Source organism: Centroberyx gerrardi, chromosome 19 (genome assembly GCF_048128805.1).
Source record: "Centroberyx gerrardi isolate f3 chromosome 19, fCenGer3.hap1.cur.20231027, whole genome shotgun sequence".
NCBI lineage: Eukaryota > Metazoa > Chordata > Actinopteri > Beryciformes > Berycidae > Centroberyx > Centroberyx gerrardi.
In genome coordinates this window covers 19,514,079-19,538,497 of record NC_136015.1, presented here as the reverse complement: position 1 = coordinate 19,538,497, position 24,419 = coordinate 19,514,079, and the positions used below count along the sequence as shown (strand labels likewise).

At 41.3% G+C, this 24,419-nt stretch overlaps 4 protein-coding genes across 6 annotated transcripts; 3 read left to right on the top strand and 1 right to left on the bottom strand.

Annotated features, from left to right (window-relative positions):
- The first annotated feature begins 310 nt into the window (after nt 1–310).
- Nucleotides 311–1,000, top strand: cldn35 (claudin 35). The gene has a single exon (XM_071899355.2). It carries the CDS (start codon nt 311–313, stop codon nt 998–1,000), a length of 690 nt encoding a protein of 229 aa, XP_071755456.1.
- A 576-nt stretch (nt 1,001–1,576) lies between these two features.
- airim (AFG2 interacting ribosome maturation factor) lies at nt 1,577–14,307 on the bottom strand. Of its 3 annotated transcripts, XM_078290321.1 has the most exons (6): nt 11,298–11,433; nt 10,892–10,998; nt 3,645–3,780; nt 3,184–3,363; nt 2,634–2,752; nt 1,577–2,077 (listed from the first exon to the last, which is right to left on the bottom strand). In XM_078290321.1, the coding sequence occupies exons 2-6, from the start codon at nt 10,929–10,931 to the stop codon at nt 2,037–2,039; spliced, it is 516 nt and encodes a 171-aa protein (XP_078146447.1). In that variant the 5' UTR covers nt 10,932–10,998; nt 11,298–11,433; the 3' UTR covers nt 1,577–2,036. The 3 variants fall into 3 exon arrangements, with proteins under 3 accessions (XP_078146447.1, XP_078146446.1, XP_071755468.2); XM_078290320.1 differs by lacking the exons at nt 3,645–3,780; nt 10,892–10,998; nt 11,298–11,433 and adding an exon at nt 13,836–14,307; XM_071899367.2 differs by lacking the exons at nt 10,892–10,998; nt 11,298–11,433 and having other exon boundaries at nt 3,645–4,282.
- Nucleotides 4,294–12,422, top strand: LOC139911756 (borealin). The gene is made up of 11 exons (XM_071899366.2): nt 4,294–4,366; nt 4,644–4,736; nt 5,075–5,203; nt 5,774–5,814; nt 6,052–6,127; nt 6,531–6,604; nt 6,782–6,864; nt 8,668–8,766; nt 11,321–11,450; nt 12,027–12,113; nt 12,324–12,422. Exons 2-11 carry the CDS (start codon nt 4,646–4,648, stop codon nt 12,357–12,359), a joined length of 846 nt encoding a protein of 281 aa, XP_071755467.2. The 5' UTR covers nt 4,294–4,366; nt 4,644–4,645; the 3' UTR covers nt 12,360–12,422.
- Nucleotides 14,308–14,442: 135 nt separating the features above from the next.
- cdca8 (cell division cycle associated 8) lies at nt 14,443–22,657 on the top strand. Its single transcript, XM_071899365.2, has 11 exons — nt 14,443–14,515; nt 14,790–14,882; nt 15,326–15,454; nt 17,258–17,298; nt 18,844–18,919; nt 19,329–19,402; nt 19,569–19,651; nt 20,117–20,215; nt 21,151–21,280; nt 21,857–21,943; nt 22,149–22,657. The coding sequence occupies exons 2-11, from the start codon at nt 14,792–14,794 to the stop codon at nt 22,182–22,184; spliced, it is 846 nt and encodes a 281-aa protein (XP_071755466.1). The 5' UTR covers nt 14,443–14,515; nt 14,790–14,791; the 3' UTR covers nt 22,185–22,657.
- Nucleotides 22,658–24,419: the final 1,762 nt, after the last annotated feature.

Below are 24,419 nucleotides of genomic sequence, written 5' to 3'. Positions count from 1 at the left end.
AGTGAAAACGTTTGACCAGATGCTGAACAGAAAAACAAAGAGAAAAAAGAAGTGGCTGTTGACATAGTGACCTTCACTGAGACGTCAGGGCAAGGACTGGAAGAAGCTGGAAGAGGGCAGGCAGGAAGGGGACAAGTACACAGAGGGAGTGGACTTTGTAGATCAAGTGAAGTCAATAAAAATTGTGATTCCATTGTAATTGTAGTTCTTGTTCAACAAACAACTGTAGCAGACAAAGAGGAGGATCAAGTGAAAAGAGAAACCGATAATCACTGGGGAAAAGCTGCAGGTCTACAGAGAAAGTGTCATCATGGTGAACACTGGCATGCAGCTGATCAGCTTCACCTGTGCGGTGACTGGCTGGATCATGGCGATCGCAGTGACGGCCTTGCCTCAGTGGAAGGTCTCCGCCTTCATCGGCAGCAACATACTGACCTCGGAGATCAAGTGGGAAGGGATCTGGATGAACTGCATCTACCAGACCACCGGTCACATGCAGTGCAAGACCTACGACTCCATGCTGGCCTTGCCTCCAGACATCCAGGCGGCCCGGGCCCTCATGTGCGTGGCCATCTTCATGGGCTGGCTCTCCTGCACCGTGTCCTGCTGCGGCATGAAGTGCACCACCTGCGCCGGGGATGACCGCCGGGCCAAGGCGGGCATCGCGCTCTCCGGCGGCGTGCTCTTCATTCTGACCGGCCTGTGCGTGCTGGTTCCGGTTTCCTGGACCGCCAACACCGTCGTCCGGGATTTCTACAACCCCAACGTACCCATAATGCACAAGCGAGAGCTGGGGCAGGCGATTTACCTGGGCTGGGCGGCTGCGGTGATCCTCATGATCAGCGGAGCGGTGCTGAGCAGCACCTGCCCCCACATGGAGCGGGGCGGCGGCTACCGCAGGGGCTACATAGGCCGCAGCTTCGCTAATTCACCCGTCTTACCGCCAGATCCCCCAAAACCGATCACATCCAACAGTGTCCCCTTGAAGGAGTATGTATAGGGAGAGAAAGAGAATGTGAAGCAGCAAGAGTCCAATGAGAACGTAGATAAAGACAGGAAAGAACATCAGTGATGAGTGGGGTGGAAGTTAAGATTTGTGTTAAAAACTGTTAACTTTGATTCTTTTCTGCATTTACCTGTTCTAAGTTTTAAACCTGTGAATTTCAAGTTATGACTTATGAATTGGAGATTCCTATATTTATATATTTATGTATTCAATCAATAATTTTGCTTATTTTGTATATTTATCTCTTCCTAATGTTGAAATTGTCTTCAATACTTAATAACTTTTATATAATATTTGTTTGAAATTTGACCTTTGCTGCACTGTGATTTATAGTAGTGCCTGGAGGAAGCAATGATTCGTGAAAAGTCAAGAAAAACACTTTCAACAACTATTCAACAAACACTTTACACGTATCACTGTTCTGTTTGCTTGTGTTTTGAGGATTGCAGTGATTTCTTCAACAGTTCTTCTGTGGCGATGTCATTACCTCTCAAATTTGTCACATAAAACCTTGACTGAGTTTGGATAAATCAAAATTGTGAAATAAAACCAGTTTCTTAAAGAGTGTTTTAATAATTACATCGTGACCCTCTTTTTCCTTGTGTGTTCTGGATTTTTCTCACAAATACACTTTGGTTTGGGCCATTTGGGTCATCACAGAGAATACAATAAACAGCATCAACATTAAACTATGAAATGACTTCACAATGTTGTTTCTGTAGCGAGAGACATTTTCTGATCTACAGCATCAGATCACCTCTCTTTAAATATACAGTGAATACAGACATTTTGTACCCATCATCAGATCTATTGGCATTTTACCTGGCCAAATACAAATCCAGTCCTCATCCTCATCCTCGGGCAATATGTCAAATAAATCCAAATGCAATACATACATCCAATGTATACACGTAGATGTACATTTTGTCGGTTTTTGTCTGTCTGTCTTTTCTCTTCAGCCTCTTCACAGAAAGACTGTCAGATGGACTGTCAAACTGGAGAGTTTCTCACCCATGTCCTTTTACTCTCTTCACTGGGACTCCATAAAGAAAGACACTTTGAAAAGTGTATCTGAAATGGAACAGAAGTGATTAGTCAACCTACAAATCTAACGTTAACATCATATATCATAAATATTATACATTGTGATGTTCAATACATTGCTGAAGTTATTTTGTGATGAAGTGTTGTAATTTACATTTTTAGTGTACCCACATTCCTTCAACCTGTCTCATTTACTTCAAACTCAGTTAGGGATTTCCTACATTTCCCAGAATGACTTTTGTCAACCTCCAGAGAACGAGCCTCAAGTTGTTGCTTTCAATAAAAGGTGGTCATATAGGCAAATAAATAGCTTGAAAGTGTGATCATTCAACTGTGGGTTGTACGTGTCTTTGATTGCAGCCGTGCCCCTTACTGTCGGTGGAGAAATTGGTACCTCTGCCTCTTTTATGTTGAATTTCATATTGATTTCATGTTAGCAAACATTTTGTAACAGTATGCACCACCTTTTTCAAACTGCATCTCACTTTGGAACGAAACCCTTCTCATAGGATTAAGTAATTGATATCTTGACACAGCAACATTGCAAATATGTACACAACAACATTATATGGAGGGGTTTTACCTGTGATGCTGTCCTCTCCACTGGGCGACTGTAGGGACTCCCATCTCTTGGGAGCAGATTCCAGGAGGGAGAGGTCGTCCGCTCTCAGGGTCTGAAGCAGAGTCTTCCTCCTCAGATATCTCAACACATGGCTGAGGAAAACAACCGCTCTCTCTTTCTCTCCGTCCCATTAACACACATATTCTTGAGTTGTTGTGAGGAAATTCCGGTAATTTACATTAATTCCCCAAAACTTAACTCTAACTTCAACTTTTGAAACCATAATCCTAAAAATATCACTTTTCCAAATGAGGTCCTATAAAAGGTCCTCAAAAGTAACTATAATTTTCTTGTGGACCTTTTTAGATATAAAAATACACATCAGTACACCCACAGGAAAAACTGTTTTCTCCTATTTTCAATGCTATTCATCAGGGATCAGTATCAAAAACAGGAAAAGAGCAGGAAAACATTTATCTCCAGGTCCTAAAAAGTATGTCACAGCCCTGAACTGGACTCACAGCCCAGATTTTAACACAAACACCAGTCCAGAGCTGAACAGAGAGGATACTGTTGCCGATAGTGACGCTCCGCATCCTGAAGCCACTCCAGCATGTCGGCGACTGATGGGGCGGAGGCTGACCGCTCAGTCAGGGTGAGCAGATCCAGACTGTCTGTGTTCTGCTCGTACAGCTGGAATACTCCAGACACCTGGTTACTGACGGCATCTCTGACAGACTGGAGAGACGACCTGAGAGAGAGAGAGAGAGAGAGAGAGGGGGGGGTGGGGGTGGGGGGGAGCGAGAGACAGAGAGAGAGAGAGAGAGAGAGAGAGAGAGAGAGAGAGAGAGAGAGAGAGAGAGAGAGAGAGAGGATAAAAGGGGAGCAAGGTCTCAGCTGGATAGTCAGACATTATACAACAACATTGCACTTAAGGGATTTAGAGGCAATAAAGTAAGTGCAGAACCTAGTGGATGTGACTGTATCTACTAGGTTGCAAGTAATGCAGCAAACCACACATTTTGTGCTTACATTTTCTCATTTAGTTTCCCCAGAACGGTGTCCGTTGCTTGTATGAGCTTGAAGTGCAGTCGTTCCTGCAGGTCAGGGAAGGTGCTGAGCGGTGTGTTGGAGATCTGGACGTTGGAAAGCGCTCTCAGCTGCTCTGCTAAATTTCCCAGAGACATCATCAGAGGGCTGCACTCAGCCAGCACAGACTGCCATAGTTTCTGATTATTTTCCAGACTTTGGAAGCTTTTCCTCAATGCTTGTTGAAGTGACAGCAATGCAGGCTTGGACATTTCAACTGGCACATTCAGACATCAGTTCACCCAAGAGGAAAGCCGTGAGATAACGTCATGTAGGTACAATAAATGAAGCTTATATTTAGAATTTTGTGTCGGTTGTGGGAATAACGGCTTCCTTCCAAAAGCGAGGCAAAAAACATACACGAGGCGGCCGCTACGCTGTTAAAATCAAGCTACCTTCGCGGCTATCAAATCACGTTTCTACCATATTGCTGAACTCCTTTTCCGGTCTCGTGATGTAAACATTGACGTTCTGCGACATGATAGGTCGAGATGGATTTTGTCCTGACGTAAGGCAAGGAAGCGTTCTAAATGGCTGATCTAATATAGAACCTCCTTGGATCTAACATGGCTCCTCCCTGCGCGGAGATTTGAATTAACTGCTGTGTGGAGGGAGCACCGAGTAGCCGAAGACAGTTAGGTAGTAAGCGAGGAAAACATAATCAGGTAAAAAATGTTTACAAAATATGTATCAAAATGTGTACATAGTGTGTTGCTGTTTTACCTGCTTGTTTGGATGAGTGAAATCGACAACAAAGCAAGTCAGCCAACTAGCCAAACTAGCTAGTCATTTTGGTCGTAGCACTCGTAACGTTAGCGTTAGCTTGCTAGCCAGCCGCATTTTTGCCAATTTCACTTTATATCGCTTACCTTATTTATGAGGGTTATTGTTCTGTGTTGTCAGCCAGCAACTTCATTTAACTTTCTCTATCTATCCATTCAGACATGGCTCCGAGGAAAAGGGCAACCAAGCAACGTAAAAACAACCCCAAGGTGGCCAAGCTGGAAGCCTTGCTGGAGGATTTCGACAGCGAGGGTAACTGACTATATATATCTAAATATATATATCCAAATGTGTTGCTTAGACTTTAGAGTCAGGGAAATCCACCCATGGCCAAGTCCAATACAGGTAAATGTGAAGGTGTATGCTACTATGGTGGGTAACTTAACATGTCCCTGTTCTATTAAAAAAATCTACTTGACTGGAGAAACAGTGAATGTGACTGAAGGTTGTGACTGGGAAGCAGTAGCCACTATGGCCAGTGAACAAAAACCTTGCCTAGTTTCCTGCCCTACTGTACATTTCACACAGGACTGGTGTTTCAGTATCGTCAATTACAAATCCACTACTAACACTTGTTATTTTTTTCACAGTGAAGACCAGAGTCGGGCAACTGAAGGAGAAGAGAAACCACCTTTTGAAAAGTGCTGACAACAGCTACAACATGGCTCTCATCAAGCTCCCCAAGGCTGTCAGGACCATGAACTGGTTGGACTATTACAGTAAGTTGACATAAAAACCCTCATATTAGTCTTGTGAAACCTGAACATATCACAATCTTGTGAACTTGAATTGTTTGAAGACGCAATGAATTTATGACACTGAGGAATCAGTACTCTACAGTACTATCACTTTAGTAGCACATCATTTTCGTCATGAAAAAAACAAAACATAACTGCAATTCTGGCATTTTTCTTACATGAGCTAAAAGTTTACACTGATTGCAATAAGAAATCTAGTTGGCAGGCTTAAATCAACAGAATCCATACAGAAACGCCCGCATCGATTCAGTTGCGATTTGCTCTCAAGTTTTGACCGATCTTAAACATTAAAATCGGTGCATCGATTAGAATCGGTGAATTGTTATACCCCTAATATCTTGGCAAAGTAAGGATGGGAATGTTCAGGTTTCCCAGATAAGGTTCCAAAATTGTCTTCTGCAGGAATTTAGGAACACATCTGCTCCTGTTACCATGGAGCACTGTGTACATTTTGTAAAATGAGGAGCAGCATTTGGGTTGCGTCTGTTACAACAGCAAAGTGAAAAGTGTCTACCCCTCCTCTCTCTTTAGGGTCAGAGAAACCCAAGTCGCCTGAAGTGGATCACTCAAAGGTGAGTTGATTATCTGTCTCATATCACGTACCTTGGATCACAGCCTACGCCACCGGTTTCAGATTCTCTGTGGCTCGTGCGAGCACAGTCTGTTGTGTTAAGCGTTCAGTCGCTTCCATAGCATTTTGATAATTTTTGATATACTGTATAACCAAACGCTCTCATCTCTACCTAGTCAGGAAATCACTCACTTGCTGTGATGTCATTTTGCCTTTCTGTCTGTCTGTCTGTTAACAGAGAGAAGAGGAAGCTGCTAAGGTTGAGAGTGTCCTGGCGGAGGACCATGCAGTCCTTACTAAATCAGTAAAGAAAAGTATGTTAACACCAGCTTTTGTGTTTCCCTTCCAAGTTTTCTTAAATTAAACGCACAAGTTTATCAATAAACTTGCAGGTAGGAACCCTGCTTTTCCAGTTTTTAAAAAGTTAGCAAATTATACAAAATTCAAAAAGTATGAAAAATGTTGTTCAGTCCTGATACATCTATGACTACCAATTTCGTAAAGACGTCATTTCATATAATGTCAGCCTATGCAGTACAGGCTAGCTGACAGTCATATTGCCCAGTCACTATCGCATGTATCATCACTGAACTTTGGTCTGCCAAAGGTACAGAATTTTGAAATGGTAAATGTTTAGGAACCTTGTTTCTAAAGAAAAAAAGGAAGTGGGATTGAAAGAAGGGATGTAATCCTGTTGATTTTGTCTCCAATTCACAGAATCAAAGAAACAGGCTGGAGCCAAATCAAGTTCAGAAGATGAGAACACCCTGAACCAGAACACAGTGAAGAAGGTAGTTGCTGCTTTCAATAAACACACTTATTACAGAAGCAAAACATAGAGTTTGAGAACCCCACTTGCCTAACATTTACTGGTCAAAAAGAAAGATGGGCAGTGGATGGTTGCTGTGTGATATAGTTGATGTCCTTTTGCTGGAAAGCAGCTGTTTAACTGTAACTTCTTGATTCAGGGGAAAACTTCAAAGAAGCCACCAACCACATCAAAAAGAGCTAAGGCTCTGTCAATCAGCAAGCAGAACACCTCTATCGGAAAGTAAGACATTTATATTTGTATCTAACAAGTACAGGTTGGAGGAAATCTGGGGGTTAACCTTTAATTTTTATTAGTGGATTGGATTGTTGTTTTGTTCTATTTTTGAAGCACAATCTTTGTACAGATGTCACTCGCTTCGTTTGTCTGCTTTACCGCCGCGTTACTACGGTGCTGACGCGGCGGTAAAGGTGGGCGGTAAAGAGAGACTTTCATTTCGGCTGATATTGACCTTAAACAGCTCTTCTGTGAACTAAGTTAAATAAACAAAAGTAAGATATGTAACGTTAAGTTACTGTTTGACATCAATTAAGTGTTGTTTAGTGTTTATCTTGCGGCTTCCCTCTCTTCTCCTCTAAAGTTTGAATGCCATAATTTACGCAAAATGTGGATGCGTATGTAACAGTAGCCAGCGGGTACAGTGCTGTGCAGTGAGTAAACCTCACTCCTCGACACCTCCCAGACTCTATCACCCATGGGTTTTAGCCTCATTGCTAGTGCGCCCGCCTCCCATAATGTTTCATGTAAATTAATCTCTCTTGTACACATTTGTATCACAATTACATGATGGCTAGAAACAGGCTGTCTGCAACAGATCTTGAATGCTCACAGTTTAACACACACTATGGTACAGTTATTTTTGTTTGGAAGGCATCTTACACCATACATGACAGAGGTATAGTTTAAATTAAGCTCTGTAACAGTCCATCTCAGCTTTTTTCACCGCCCCTTGCTTCTGCCGCCTGACAGTTGGGCTTAGTTAGCTAATAAGAATGTTCTGTAATCAATCCAAACCTTAATCTTTAGGAGTTGAATGAAAAATAATACAAATAGAAGTTTTTGAGATGATTTAAAGATAGGTTTGAGCATCACTGTTGCTCTGTCATGAAACTCTTGAGTTGTCGCCCAAATCCACAAACTGAAAAAAGGACAGAATCTCAGACGGACTGATCTGATCACACAGCACTGCAGTTTCATAACGGAGTGGAGACATAACAGATTAAACTCAAGTGTATCACTCCCAAGTTTTCAACCGTTTCTTTCAATTAAATGTCAATAAATCAGATTAAATGTTGTTTCTGGAATATGATAAAGAAATGCTTTCCATTCAAAAGATAAACACTAAACAACACTTCATTTTTTAACATAACATTCTGGCGGCCAGACTCTTATAATAGTTCACTTTCAACTTTATTAATATTGATTATTAAAACTGTGTCTGATAGATAAGTCTAAACTGTGTTGACGTGTAGTTGGTTTAAATATCATAACACAAATGTGAGAGACTGCATCTGGACTGCTCACATGTGCCACATGGTGGTTGTTGGTGCGCACTGCAACTACTCTGGATAAATAATTTCACACCCTTAACTGCTGCCGCGGTAATACCGCGGTAATACCGTGGCAGCAGTTAATACCGGTAATCAGGTCAATTGAAACGAGTGACATCTGTAGATGCAATGCTCCCAATGATAAGAAATGGAGATAGATGAATTGCCGATACAAGTTTCTATTGTCTTTTATTTCGTTTTATTTCCTCTTAATCACATTTCTTACAAGGAAGCTGGAAGAGACCCAAATCTACTGATTGTATTTCGTGTTAAAAATGTGTAATTATACATTAAAGGATATTACACAGCAGCTGATTCCAGCTGACTGATCTTATTGGCCCTTGTTTTCATTCTTATCTACATCTGTGTGAATGCCTTCTACCTAGCCACAGAAATATTAGACCTGTAGTCATCAGTACAGAACAGACTTTCTGGTGTGTTGCTGCTATACTAACACGCCTCTGTCTGGATTCAGATCGAACAGGAAGCCTTTGGTCACTCCTGCCAGGAGTGTGCTGGACTCTTCTTTGTTGATGGGCCCCACTCCCCTCGTCACCCCAAGATTTGACCCAAGGTAAGCATGATAGTTACCGCTGCCCTAGGCCAGATTTTCGTGTAAAAATACTAGTTGTACTACTAGTCTTCTGCAGTAGAGAAGAGTGTCCCATTCCCACTAATTGAGACGCAGTATATTCACCCTGTTTGCCAAAATGAAATTCTGGTGTTGTTGGGTATGGGCACTTGCCAGAAAAGTGATCCATGCACAGGAAGTGAGTAGTGACAAACCGAAACTTAAGAGCGAAATACAAACTGTCTACTCTCCTAAACAGCAGCAAGCAGCGCTCCGTCCAGAGAAAGCTGGACTCTCCAACATTAGATCTTTTCCTCTCTCGTCTCTTTGGTATAAAGAGATTACAGACCGACCGGATTGGTAAACAGGAGGGAGCTGTGTGCAGTTCACTGATGCACGTTACATGATTTCAGTTCAGGTTCAAGTTTCAGGTTTCTAACTCTTTGCCATTTGGCGCTACCAGCGTGTGAAGTTACCTAGTGCCGCTTTAAGTTTAGTTGGCACATCTAAGTGTATTTATTTTTTTTGGTCACTCCAGTGGAAATCTGAATTATTAATCAATGCCATTGCCTCCAATACCCCAATACATCTTGTATCCATTTCTTGATTGAATGGCCTCCAGTAGTTTCTTTCCATTGTTGGTGTAACGCTGCACCATGTACATTTATGCAAGTTGGCCGTTACAGTGATCCTGATTCTCCGAAAACTCTCTAAAGCTAGGGAAAGCCTTGATATTAAGAAGTCAGAGTGAACACACGCACATCTCTTTTCCAGGTGCTGAGTCGAAATGGTTCCTTGATGCAAATTCAAAAAGACTTGCAACACTGTGGCAGCTCCCAATATTTTGCTTATTTTATTCTACACTAAAAAGTACAACGTTTCGAGCCCTCACGGGCTCTTCGTCAGGTAGGTTTTTTGTAATGAATCAAACAGGTTCAGGTGTTTCTCATTAGCAGAATGACATTGCATACATGAGTTACATCTGAAGTTGCCTTGTAGGTTGTCCAAGAAAGTGTGGGGTCTTTTTGGTGCCAGGTCTGAGTGAACTACCATATTGCCTATGTTGGAGGCTCGTCTATAGATCATCCGTGGAGGGGATCTAAAGGTGTTACCCAAAGATGGGTCCGCATTCAAGATGTGCCAGTGTTTTTTAATAACAGTTTAATAACTGCTTTGTTAATAACAGTTTCTTTGTATCCACGATCTCTTAATCTTTTCTTTAGCTGTGTGCTCTGTTCCTTGTATGATTCTTCTGAGCTACGGATGCGCCTTACCCTGTGAAATTGGCTTATGGGGAGACCGTTTTTTAGTGCAGATGGGTGGAAACTGTCTGCTCTCAATAAGGAGTTTTTAGCTGTAGGTTTCTTGTAAATATCCGTGTGGATGTCTCTGTGATCTTTCTTAATGGTTATGTCCAAGAAGTTAATTTCGTTTTTGTCATGTTCCATAGTAAATTTTAGGTGTTGGTTCTTTGAGTTTAGTAGTTGATAGAATTCTAGTAAAGACTCCTCATCTCCTGACCAGAAGCAGATTACGTCATCAATATATCTCCGCCACAGTTTAATTTGAGGTAAGAAGGGATTCTGGTCTTGGTTTAGAACAAAATCATGTTCAAATAGTCCCACATAGAGATTTGCAATGGCTGGTGAGGCCGTAGAGCCCATGCTACAGCCTTTCGTCTGTAGGAAAAAGTCTGATTTGAACATCATGTAGTTATTCTTCAAGACCAACTCTGCTAATCCTGTGATGCAGGCGGTTGTGGGTATCGCACCTTGTTCCCTCTGGTCCAGGTACCATTTGATAGCCTCCAGTGCTCCCTCATGAGGAACATTACTATATAGGCTCTCAATGTCTATTACTCCCTGGACATATTTTTCCACCAGTCTAATGAATGTTTCTAAGAATGCATTTCTATTCTTAGGAATGAAATTAGATTTACTTCTGAAATTCGTTCTATTCACGGTGTGTTCATTTATTTCAACACCTGTAGTGTCGTTTTCTACCATGTTGGCAAAGAATTCTTTTAGCCTCAATGTTCGGAAGAATTTCTGAAAGTCTATATAGGTTTCAAAAGGATTACAAGAAGTAGTTGGGACAAAAGATAAACCCTTCTTGAGGGCAGACTCACATAGAGGGTCAAGGTCCTTCTCCGTTAAGTTGACAATCATGAGGGAGTCCGTCCGCTTCGTGTGTTGTACTAAGTTCTCTGCATATTTCTTCCTCTTCTTCCCCCTCCTGATATTAAAAGCCTTGATATTAACCAACAACACCTCAAACTATTGTTTAATATTTTAAGTTGATCTTTAAAGCAGTAGCTCCTTAGCTTTCATGGCACCAAGTGGATTTGGCATCTTTACCTGTGTAAATGTGGCTGCACTGGAAACATTTTCTCCTCACTAACTTGAAATGCTGTAATGGGACAACTGGTCCTATTTACTTTCTAAGTTCTTGTGGAGATTTATGTTGTGTGTTTTCCTTTTTTATATGGGGGACATTATGCATTTGTGCAGTGAGGATACAACAACAATGCTCACCATTCTCTGCTTCTTTTCCTCAGGCTTCCCAAGACCCCTGCGGTGAGAATCCCCCGCCACAAAGAGAGAGTCTACAGCATTTCGGTGAACGGCTCTCCCATCGCAGCGGGCAACGAGGACATCGTCATCAACGTCCCTGTCGGCAACGGAGAGGTGAGATGACGGTTCTGGATCCTTCTAGATACTAATTTATTTAAGTATTACATTAAGTTTTATTTTAAGCAGGCAGGTCAGTAAAGGACAGATTCTTATTTACACTGACAGATTGCGGAGAAAGAAAAGGCATCTTTAAGGACAGCGGTTTGGGATTAGAATAAAACCATTTTTTGCATGTAATTCTGAATCTTCATAGCAAAATTTGATGATATTCTGTTAAACAGTTGCTAGAAAGAGTGGGAACCCGATATTGACATGGGAAAGTTACGACGATATGGAGCAGCTGGTGGCGTGGGGTTGACTTTAATTTCTCAGCATTATAATGTAATAAAGTACAGCTGCTATCATTCTCTGAAATTGAGGATGGCACATTAGTGTTATTTCTGTATGTGGTTATGAGCAGGCCAGTGTTTATGTTGGCATGTGACCGGTATGTATTCCAGATGGACTATAAGCCTATTGACTAATGGGAAGGAAACTTTTAGAATAGGCTGGTAATCTGCTGTAGTGGCTGGTAGATTAGATGATAATTTCACAGTCTAACTCCATTTGTGTTATGTTGTGTTGATCCAGAGCATTCAGCTGCTGGCCAGTGAGATGGACTCAGTGGATCTGTCATCACTGGATGAGAACGCCCTGAAGAGCATTCGGCTGCTGCAGGTATATCGATCAATACTGTAGATCAACATTTCACTTTTCACGCGTCACTACAGAGGAAACATCTTTGATTGTTTTTTGACATCTATGTGTCATGCTTGGGTGAAAAAATACAGGGAATAAACCTGTTTTGGCTCAAGTTTTAGTCTAGTTCCAGGTATGACATATTTGCCTTTTACATTTATTCTCATCTTTGTTTTTCCTCCTTGACAGAATCGCCTCACAACGCTGTGTGGATCGTCAAAGTGACCCAACCGACCTGTTGGTCTGTTGTTGATTTGTACAATACTTTTTTAGAATTTTTTTATATATAGCTGTTTCTGGTTTCATGGATGTGTCTTATCTTTTCCATTGATATGGTGTTTTGATTTTGAGAGATAACCTAAATGTCTCCTTTTGATAACACAAGTCATGGTTTTGCATTTTACTGTACATAGCTTTTTGTTTTGTGAGATGCAACACGTTCACTGGGATTCAGTGAATAAATGAAAGCTGTCATATGTGTAAATGTGGTGAAAGTGGGGTGAAAACCTTCAGTTGTTTTAGATCCTCTTGCTTACTTTTGTCATGTCTTGTGATGAGCCTCACAAGCTCCAGGACTCCTGGATTTCCATATGGCTATTTTCTGCAGTCTTGTTCTAGGATTAGGCTTAATCCATGTTTGGGGGAAATCCGCCTGATATGTCTGTTATCTCAATTCCGTACTAAATCCACTCTGTCCTCTTTTTGTCCTGTTGGCCTGTCAGACTTGTAAAACCTTGGTGTTAGTTACTCTACAAGCCTCATTATTTGTAAGATTATTTCAGATTGAACCATCTGTGCCTGTACTTTGTAAATATGATTTATGGTCCATTCTTTTATCTTGCTGAAAATACACTTTCATCCTACTCTGATGTATATCTCAGTCACTGAGTTGCACTGTTGCAGTTGTCTCTGTTATCTCTTACCTAGTCCCATGGTTGTAAATCAGTTATTGCACTTTTTGTTGCTAGTACATATTGTGAGACATATGGGGGCCAGTGGTTGCGTTAGACTTTCTCGTTGTCCGTCATTTTGACGGACAGGGTCGTAAAAATTCCGTCATAATCTATTATTACCCGTTATTTTAATTTTCATTTTTTTTTATGATAATGAGACATAGCCTATTTAATAGCATTTAATTTTCAAAAACAATCGATCACAATAACAATTAATATACAGAAGAACAAACTTAGATTATGCATTTATCATAGGCTACTATAAAGCAAGGAACTCTGTCTGTCTGCCTGTCTGTCCTTCGCATATCTCGAGAACCGTTTGTCCGATCTACTTCACACTTGGCAGGTGTATTGCTGGGGACCCAAGGACGTGCAGTGTCGGATTTGGTGCAATTTGGACACGCGACACGTTCAATATTAATAAACTTTGAATAAACAAGCGAACAGCGCTCTGTGCAGCAGCGGCGCGAACGGGCACTGCACTAGTAAGAGAGAAAAGATGAACAAATGGAGACACCGACCATCCTAAACAGGCAAATATGAACGATGCAATTTTACAGAATTAGACAATTACAATTAAAATATGAACAAATATTTAGTCAGACATTATACAACAACATGGCACTAAAGGGATTTAGAGGCAATAAACTAAGTGCAGAACCTAGTGGATGTCACTGTATCCACTAGGTTGCAAGTAATGCAGTAAACCACACACACATTTTGTAAGCATTTTGTATTTTGTGCTTACATTTTCTCATTTAGTTTCCCCAGAACTGTGTCCGTTGCTTGTATGAGCTTGAAATGCAGTCGTTCCTGCAGGTCAGGGAAGGCGCTGAGCGGTGTGTTGGAGATCTGGACGTTGGAAAGCGCTCTCAGCTGCTCTGCTAAATTTCCCAGAGACACAATCAGAGGGCTGCACTCAACCAGCACAGATTGCCATAGTTTCTGATTATTTTCCAGACTTTGGAAGCTTTTCCTCAATTCCTTGGACATTTCAACTGGCACATTCAGACATCAGTTCACCCAAGAGGAAAGCCGTGAGATAACGTCATGTAGGTACAATAAATGAAGCTTATATTTAGAATTTTGTGTCGGTTGTGGGAATAACGGCTTCCTTCCAAAAGCGAGGCAACAAACATACACGAGGCGGCCGCTACGCTGTTAAAATCAGGCTACCTTCGCGGCTATCAAATCACGTTTCTACCATATTGCTGAACTCCTTTTCCGGTCTCGTGATGTAAACATTGACGTTCTGCGACATGATAGGTCGAGATGGATTTTGTCCTGACGTAAGGCAAGGAAGCGTTCTAATTGGCTGATCTAACACATATTGGCTCCTCCCTGCGCGGAATTTGAAATAACTGCTTTGTGGAGGGAGCACCGAGTAGCCGAAGACAGTTAGGTAGTAAGCGAGGAAAACATAATCAGGTAAAAAAATGTTTACAAAATATGTATCAAAATGTGTACATAGTGTGTTGCTGTTTTACCTGCTTGTTTGGATGAGTGAAATCGACAACAAAGCAAGTCAGCCAACTAGTCAAACTAGTAATTTTGGTCGTAGCACTCGTAATGTTAGCGTTAGTTTGCTAGCCAGCCGCATTTTTGCCAATTTCACTTTATATCGCTTACCTTATTTATGAGCGTTATTGTTTTGTGTTGTCAGCCAGCAATTTCATTTAACTTTCTCTATCTATCCATTCAGACATGGCTCCGAGGAAAAGGGCAACCAAGCAACGTAAAAACAACCCCAAGGTGGCCAAGCTGGAAGCCTTGCTGGAGGATTTCGACAGCGAGGGTAACTGACTATATATATCTAAATATATATATCCAAATGTGTTGCTTAGATTTTGGGGTCAGGGAAATCCACCCATGGCTACGATGCACTGTAACAGCATGACATTATTAAAATTTATTCAGCGTGCTGGCCTAGAGAACCGGGGTTGTTAATTAACATTGACCACAAGTCCAATAGTTACAGGTAAATGTGAAGGTGTATGCTACTTTGGTGGGTAACCAACCATCAGTTGGAAGTCATGTTCTATTAAAAAAATCTACCTGACTGGGGAAACAGTGAATGTGACTGAAGGTTGTGACTGGGAAGCAGTAGCCACTGTGGCCAGTGAACAAAAACTTCCTGCCTTGCCTAGTTTCCTGCCCTACTGTATATTTCACACAGAATTGGTGTTTCAGTATCGTCAATTACAAATCCACTACTAACACTTGTTATTTTTTTCACAGTGAAGACCAGAGTCGGGCAACTGAAGGAGAAGAGAAACCACCTTTTGAAAAGTGCTGACAACAGCTACAACATGGCTCTCATCAAGCTCCCCAAGGCTGTCAGGACCATGAACTGGTTGGACTATTACAGTAAGTTGACATAAAAACCCTCATATTAGTCTTGTGAAACCTGAACTATCACAATCTTGTGAAGTTGAATTGTTTTGAAGATGCAATGAATTTATGACACTGAGGTATCAGTACTCTACAGTACTATCACTTTAGTAGCACATCATTTTCGTCATGAAAAAAACAAAAACATAACTGCAATTCTGGCATTTTTCTTACATGAGCTAAAAGTTTACATGGCCATTTATGTGTTGAATGAGTTTCTTGATCCTTAAGACACGTTATAACCTCGATGTATAATCTTAAAATTGCATTGGCCTAAATGAGAAAGTAAGCCCCCCTTTCTTTGTTTCATTCTTGAATCACTTTAATTTAACACATACATGATTTTTGTTCAGCAACAGTAAAATGCTTATAAAAATAAATACATTCCACCTAGATATTTGAAAAAAGGAGCATATGTGTATCTTGTAGGGGTGTGTATCTATCCGTCTGACACGATTCGATACGTGATCAACGATCCGATTCATGTAAGGTACATTGTAAGCAGCCTTCGATTCCATTCAGCCCCATTTAGATGCGATACAATATGAATGCAATAAGATACGATGCGATTCAATATAATAGAAAAGGTTCACTGATTGCAATAAGAAATCTAGTAGGAAGGCTTAAATCAACAGAATCCAGTTACAGGAGAGAGAAAGATTTACATTGAAATCAGGGATGCAAACTAGTCACCTTTAGGTGACAGTCACCTTTTTCATCCCAAAATAGGACACTTAAGTGAAGGATTTCTGAGTGGTTTTGTGTCTGCCCTGGTATCTGTCACCTTTTTCACTATCCATGAGTTTGCATCCCTGGAAATGGTTCCTTTAAATGACCTGATGACATCCTACTTGGAATCTACTTTGTGAAAAATGTGAAAATCGGTCAACTCAGGCCGCATAATACTTTCAAACTGGCCATGGTGTTTATTGATAATGCATTGCTGCAGTGTTACATACACTAAAACAGTGTAAACATGTACTGTATAATTGCTTAAAAAATTAATAAAGCGGACTGCTAATCTTTATGCTTGGGCAATGTAAACCACTGTGCAGATCTTCTAGGCAAGGGAGTGGGCTATTTTAGGACCACCTGCGGTAATTTGTAATTCCATTGCAAACGATATACCACTCTACATTTTTCAAATACGTTTCTGTTATGATAATAGCGCTAATATTACTGGAACTACCTGCAGATGAAGAGGGTGAAGCAGGTAGGCTACACTTTATCCAACAGCAGCTCCGTGGTGTGGTTTGGTCTGGGTCACAAGATTTGTAGCACTGCCTCTGTGTTTCACGGCTGCTCAGCAGCTTCTGCAAACTGCCACACTGTTGTCTGCCTTTCTTATTTAAGTGGGCACACTTGGAGTTAAAAGACATTTGGTGGTGCATTATATATTTGTTTTTCTCTGTCGTTTCACATTCTCTGATATTTCGGATTCTCAGTTCGACAACAATGAGGGAAAAGGTTTCTCTCTGCCTGAGTGAGGGACGAGAGGAGCCGCCTCCCTGCTCACATACTGACAGGCAGAGACAGACAAGCCTAGATAGGGAGAGAGAGAAACACACCGTGCGAAACTAAATTAATTCAGTAGCCTGCTACAATAATATTTTATGAGATACGCGTCATATGGGGCTTTACCCATACAGAAACGCCCGCATCGATTCAGTTGCGATTTGCTCTCAAGTTTTGACCAATCTTAAACATTAAAAAGCAGCATTTGGGTTGTGTCTGTTACAACAGCAAAGTGAAAAGTGTCTACCCCTCCTCTCTCTTTAGGGTCAGAGAAACCCAAGTCGCCTGAAGTGGATCACTCAAAGGTGAGTTGATTATCTGTCTCATATCATGTACCTTGGATCACAGCCTACGCCACCGGTTTCAGATTCTCTGTGGCTCGTGCGAGCACAGTCTGTTGTGTTAAGCGTTCAGTCGCTTCTAGGGCTGCAGCTATCGATTATTTTAGTAATCGAGTATTCTACCGATTATTCCATCGATTAATCGAGTAATCGGATAAGAAATACTTTTGCTTTATTAAAGAGCAATAGTAAATATACAAAAGAGAAAAGCTGTCCGCACGAAGCTGTCCATACGACACTGTGATTTACTGAAAACGAGGTGAAATAATAATTATTATTGATATTTATTACTAGGCCTAAATATCATACAAGTTCATAAGACTGGCTAATGTACGGTACATTTATTTGCTCTGTTGAAGGGTTGCCCTACACCTGCTGACCCTACTCACTGCAATCAAACTAAACTGAATATACCTGCTGTATTGGACTGGTGCATTTTAGGCTCCAATTGCTACTTACACCACCTGAAATTTTCTGGGGTATTTTATGCATCACTGTGAGGGGAGTAGGTGTGTGTGTGTGTGTGTGTGTGTGTGTGTGTGTGTGTGTGTGTGTGTGTGTGTGTGTGTGTGTGTGTGTGTGTGTGACTATCATAATAATAACATGAATGAAGCTCAGGCTTTCACAAATTGACTGCAGCATTTTATTTTCTGTGGTTATTTTCTTGAGCAAAACTTAGCTAACTTAGGGACATCATAACTAGCCACCATATTGATTTACGTTCTTAACTAGCCATTACATATAGCCATAATTAACGTGCATTCTTTACTAGCCTTCATCTCATCCCGTTTTAATATTAAGTGCTGACTCCGCCCACCCGGGCCAGTTTCGGCGTACGCCGTTAGAAATTACAAGTGGACCCTATCCTACAGTCCCTGCTCTCAGCGGAGGGAGGGGGGCTACACTGTGTGTGGGAAGCGCTGTGACCGTCAGACCTCTCTGGATTAGACAAGCAAGTAGAGAAAACCGGCATCAGCCGAACCAATTTATTGCCAAATGCTTTGGGATTCAACACATTAACATTGCTTCCCATGGTCAGAAAAAGTCGGCAGATTTGTCGCTAGTCGCTTTTGAGAAATAAAGTCGCCAGGGGGGTCTGAAAAGTCGCTAAGTCTAGCGACAAAGTCGCCAAGTTGGCAACACTGGATCCGAAACTTTGGACACTTTCTGTCGTTTTCTCTGGCCTGTCTCTTCTCTTCGCCCCTCGCTATTTTCTCTCTCTTTCTCCAGCGCGTTGTGCAACAGTAATAATCATCCGTGCGAAACACTGAGTGTGTATATAGTTATATGGATTAAACGAAGCTTCGATGCAAAGAATTTGCATCGATGATTTTTAGTAATCGAGTTACTCGAGTTTCTCGAGGAATCGTTTCAGCCCTAGTCGCTTCCATAACATTTTGATAATTTTTGATATACTGTATAACCAAACGCTCTCATCTCTACCTAGTCAGGAAATCACTCACTTGCTGTGATGTCATTTTGCCTTTCTGTCTGTCTGTCTGTTAACAGAGAGAAGAGGAAGCTGCTAAGGTTGAGAGTGTCCTGGCGGAGGACCATGCAGTCCTTACTAAATCAGTAAAGAAAAGTACGTTAACACCAGCTTTTGTGTTTCCCTTCCAAGTTTTCTTAAATTAAACACAAAGTTTATCAATAAATTTGCAGGTAGGAACCCTGCTTTTCCAGTTTTTAAAAAGTTTGCAAATTATACAAAATTCAAAAAGTATGAAAAATGTTGTTCAGTCCTGATACATTAATTTCATGTAATGTCAGCCTATGCAGTACAGGCTAGCTGACAGTCATATTGCCCAGTCACTATCGCATGTATCATCACTGAACATGTCCAAAATTTTCATATCCAGCCAAGAAATCATGGTCTGCAAAAGGTACAGAATTTTGAAATGGTAAATGTTTAGGAACCTTGTTTCTAAAGGAAAAAAAGGAAGTGGGATTGAAAGAAGGGATGTAATCCTGTTGATTTTGTCTCCAATTCACAGAATCAAAGAAACAGGCTGGAGCCAAATCAAGTTCAGAAGATGAGAACACCCTGAACCAGAACACAGTGAAGAAGGTAGTTACTGCTTTCAATAAACACACTTGCAAAACAGAGTTTGAGAACCCCACTTGCCTAACATTTACTGGTCAAAAAGAAAGATGGGCAGTGGATGGTTGCTGTGCGATATAGTTGATGTCCTTTTGCTGGAAAGCAGCTGTTTAACTGTAACTTCTTAATTCAGGGGAAAACTTCAAAGAAGCCACCAACCACATCAAAAAGAGCTAAGGCTCTGTCAGTCAGCAAGCAGAACACCTCTATCGGAAGGTAAGACATTTATATTTGTATCTAACAAATACAGGTTGGAGGAAATTTGGGGGTTAATCTTTAACTTTTATTAGTGGATTGGATTGTTGTTTTGTTCTATTTTTGAAGCACAATCTTTAATGCTCCCAATGATAAGAAATGTAGATAGATGAATTGCCGATACAAGTTCCTATTGTCATTTATTTTGTTTTATTTCCTCTTAATCACATTTCTTACAAGGAAGCTGGAAGAGACCCAAATCTACTGATTGTATTTCGTGTTAAAAATGTGTAATTATACATTAAAGGATGTTACACAGCAGCTGATTCCAGCTGACTGATCTTATTGGCCCTTGTTTTCATTCTTATCTACATCTGTGTGAATGCCTTCTATCTAGCCACAGAAATATTAGACCTGTAGTCATCAGTACAGAACAGACTTTCTGGTGTGTTGCTGCTATACTAACACGCCACTGTCTGGATTCAGATCGAACAGGAAGCCTTTGGTCACTCCTGCCAGGAGTGTGCTGGACTCTTCTTTGTTGATGGGCCCCACTCCCCTCGTCACCCCAAGATTCGACCCAAGGTAAGCATGATAGTTACCGCTGCCCTAGGCCAGATTTTCGTGTAAAAATACTAGTTGTACTACTAGTCTTCTGCAGTAGAGAAGAGTGTCCCATTCCCACTAATTGAGACGCAGTATATTCACCCTGTTTGCCAAAATGAAATTCTGGTGTTGTTGGGTATGGGCACTTGCCAGAAAAGTGATCCATGCACAGGAAGTGAGTAGTGACAAACCGAAACTTAAGAGCGAAATACAAACTGTCTACTCTCCTAAACAGCAGCAAGCAGCGCTCCGTCCAGAGAAAGCTGGACTCTCCAACATTAGATCTTTTCCTCTCTCGTCTCTTTGGTATAAAGAGATTACAGACCGACCGGATTGGTAAACAGGAGGGAGCTGTGTGCAGTTCACTGATGCACGTTACATGAGTTTCATCTAAGTGTGTTTTTTTTTTTTTGGTCACTCCAGTGGAAATCTGAATTATTAATCAATGCCTCCAATACCCCAATACATCTTGTATCCATTTCTTGATTGAATGGCCTCCAATAGTTTCTTTCCCTTGTTGGTATAACGCTGCACCATGTACATTTATGCAAGTTGGCCGTTACAGTGATCCTGATTCTCCGAAAACTCTATAAAGCTAGGGAAAGCCGTGATATTAACCAACAACACCTCAAACTATTGTTTAATATTTTAAGTTGATCTTTAAAGCAGTAGCTCCTTAGCTTTCATGGCACCAAGTGGATTTGGCATCTTTACCTGTGTAAATGTGGCTGCACTGGAAAGATTTTCTCCTCACTAACTTGAAATGCTGTAATGGGACAACTGGTCCTATACTTTCTAAGTTCTTGGGGAGATTTATGTTGTGTGTGTTTTCCTTTTTTATATGGGGGACATTACGCATTTGTGCAGTGAGGATACAACAACAATGCTCACCATTCTCTGCTTCTTTTCCTCAGGCTTCCCAAGACCCCTGCGGTGAGAATCCCCCGCCACAAAGAGAGAGTCTACAGCATTTCGGTGAACGGCTCTCCCATCACAGCGGGCAACGAGGACATCGTCATCAACGTCCCTGTCGGCAACGGAGAGGTGAGATGACGGTTCTGGATCCTTCTAGATACTAATTTATTTAAGTATTACATTAAGTTTTATTTTAAGCAGGCAGGTCAGTAAAGGACAGATTCTTATTTACACTGACAGATTGCGGAGAAAGAAAAGGCATCTTTAAGGACAGGGGTTTGGGATTAGAATAAAACCATTTTTTGCATGTAATTCTGAATCTTCATAGCAAAATTTGATGATATTCTGTTAAACAGTTGCTAGAAAGAGTGGGAACCCGATATTGACATGGGAAAGCTACGACGATATGGAGCAGCTGGTGGCGTGGGGTTGATTTTAATTTCTCAGCATTATAATGTAATAAAGTACAGCTGCTATCATTCTCTGAAATTGAGGATGGCACATTAGTGTTATTTCTGTATGTGGTTATGAGCAGGCCAGTGTTTATGTTGGCATGTGACCGGTATGTATTCCAGATGGACTATAAGCCTATTGACTAATGGGAAGGAAACTTTTAGAATAGGCTGGTAATCTGCTGTAGTGGCTGGTAGATTAGATGATAATTTCACAGTCTAACTCCATTTGTGTTATGTTGTGTTGATCCAGAGCATTCAGCTGCTGGCCAGTGAGATGGACTCAGTGGATCTGTCATCACTGGATGAGAACGCCCTGAAGAGCATTCGGCTGCTGCAGGTATATCGATCAATACTGTAGATCAACATTTCACTAGCGTCACTACAGAGGAAACATCTTTGATTGTTTTTTGACATCTATGTGTCATGCTTGGGTGAAAAAATACAGGGAATAAACCTGTTTTGGCTCAAGTTTTAGTCTAGTTCCAGGTATGACATATTTGCCTTTTACATTTATTCTCATCTTTGTTTTTCCTCCTTGACAGAATCGCCTCACAACGCTGTGTGGATCGTCAAAGTGACCCAACCGACCTGTTGGTCTGTTGTTGATTTGTACAATACTTTTTTAGAATTTTTATCTTTATTTTAAAACTTCATTTCCTGTGTTATATACATATTTTATGGCTTGTTTTTTTTTTTTAAGAATATAGCTGTTTCTGGTTTCATGGATATGTCTTATCTTTTCCATTGATATGGTGTTTTGATTTTGAGAGATAACCTAAATGTCTCCTTTTGATAACGTGGTCATGGTTTTGCATTTTACTGTACATAGCTTTTTGTTTTGTGAGATGCAACACGTTCACTGGGATTCAATGAATGAATGAAAGCTGTCATATGTGTAAATGTGGTGAAAGTGGGGTGAAAACCTTCAGTTGTTTTAGATCCTCTTGCTTACTTTTGTCATGTCTTGTGATGAGCCTCACAAGCTCCAGGACTCCTGGATTTCCATATGGCTATTTTCTGCAGTCTTGTTCTAGGATTAGGCTTAATCCATGTTTGGGGGAAATCCGCCTGATATGTCTGTTACCTCAATTCCGTACTAAATCCACTCTGTCCTCTTTTTGTCCTGTTGGCCTGTCAGACTTGTAAAATCTTGGTGTTAGTTACTCTACAAGCCTCATTATTTGTCATTTCAACTTTTACTTTGGCGTATGTCTCTCCTCATTGTTACTTCCTTGAGCCGGGTTGTAACAATATATTACTGCCTTTTCCAGTAATCACTTGAACACAACATGTTTATGTAAAACTGATAAAGGATTTTGAGACCAACTCTATATTTGTGTGAGATCGTTTAATTGACATTAAAACTTGTCCATTTAATAAAAGTTTGGTGGAGTAGCCAGAATCCACTGAAGATGGCTATACTACTGCAGTAATGTTACACCTGTATATGTAATCATGTGCTATATTGCCTGATGAGAAATTACTAGACAACATATTTATGTATTAAAACAAATCAGAACGTTCCCAGATGCACCTCGTCATTATACCCAGTAGGTGGCAGCATTGCAACATAGTTTAGTTATCTTGACTAGTCAGAGCAACCTTTGCTGTCACTGACTGCTCTGCTTTCCTTTTTCACACTGAACTGTCCTCTGCACTGTGATGGCTGATGGTTAAGATGAAACAAATTCTTCTATACAGACCAAAAATGAAGCAAACGCGTAGTATAGTTTAAGATATTGCTCTTTCCACTAAAGACAAGAGAAATAACATTGTCAAGACATCTGGCTTTAAGTACTTTTAACACTATTCATGCAGTTGAATACCTTGTTGAATATTTAGATGTGTGCCACTGACTTTCATTACTGAATAAGGCAAGCTATACACATGCAAATGATAAATCAATGTTTTGTTACACTATACTGGACTTGATTTGATGTTCATGTTTATTCAGACTGGGGACAGATTGGTTGTTATAAATCTCTTTTACAATATCCAAAAACTGGGACTTCAGTTTTGCCACCAAAGCAGTTCGGCTTTGTTTGTAATGTTCCTCCACAAGCTGCCAAACTGCTCTGGTTTTGCTTGTGTAAGAACTTCCCCATGTCCTTCCGCGACTTTGTTTGCACAGAGGGACCGCGGTGAGTCATGTGATGTGGAGTTGGCAGGAAGTGGCGCCCCGCCCCGCCGCTGGCAGAGGAAACTGCACTCTGACCTTCGGGGACATCATAACGCTGCCAATTAGGCACTCGTTAAGCTTCGTTAAGCGTGATGAGCTCATTAGGGTTTCCACCTGGGATGGGGACCGGGTCAGACCGGGTCTCACCTTGGGCCTAGACAGACAGCCATAGCTCTCTCCTATTCCCGCTGGACTCCCCCTCATCATATGCTACCAACCCGCAGTACGGGGACTCTGTGCCCCCACCCGAAACCGGGCCCCGGTCCCTTCCATGTGTATCCCTCTTAAACGCTTCATCATCTGCTGTCTCTCGCTGTGCAAACTGTGTTCCAGAGGTAAAACCAAACTCTGCATCCCCAGAGCGACAGATGTTGTGGTCAGCGGTGCGTGCAGTTCAGCTCCCTCGTTAGCGGAACGCCGAGCCCTCGCGCACCTGCTCTACTTATCATCGAATTTTGCTAGTTTCGCTGCCGAATGGATCGGATCCTTTTTTTATTCTCTAGGTGGGTGGAAAATTGCCATTTTGCACGGATGGCTTGGTTTTCAGTAAGCGCGGAAGGCAGTGGTGCGGTGACAGGTGCGGTATGGATGGGGCGGATTTTGAGGTCACAGAGCAATGCTGCTACATAAATCA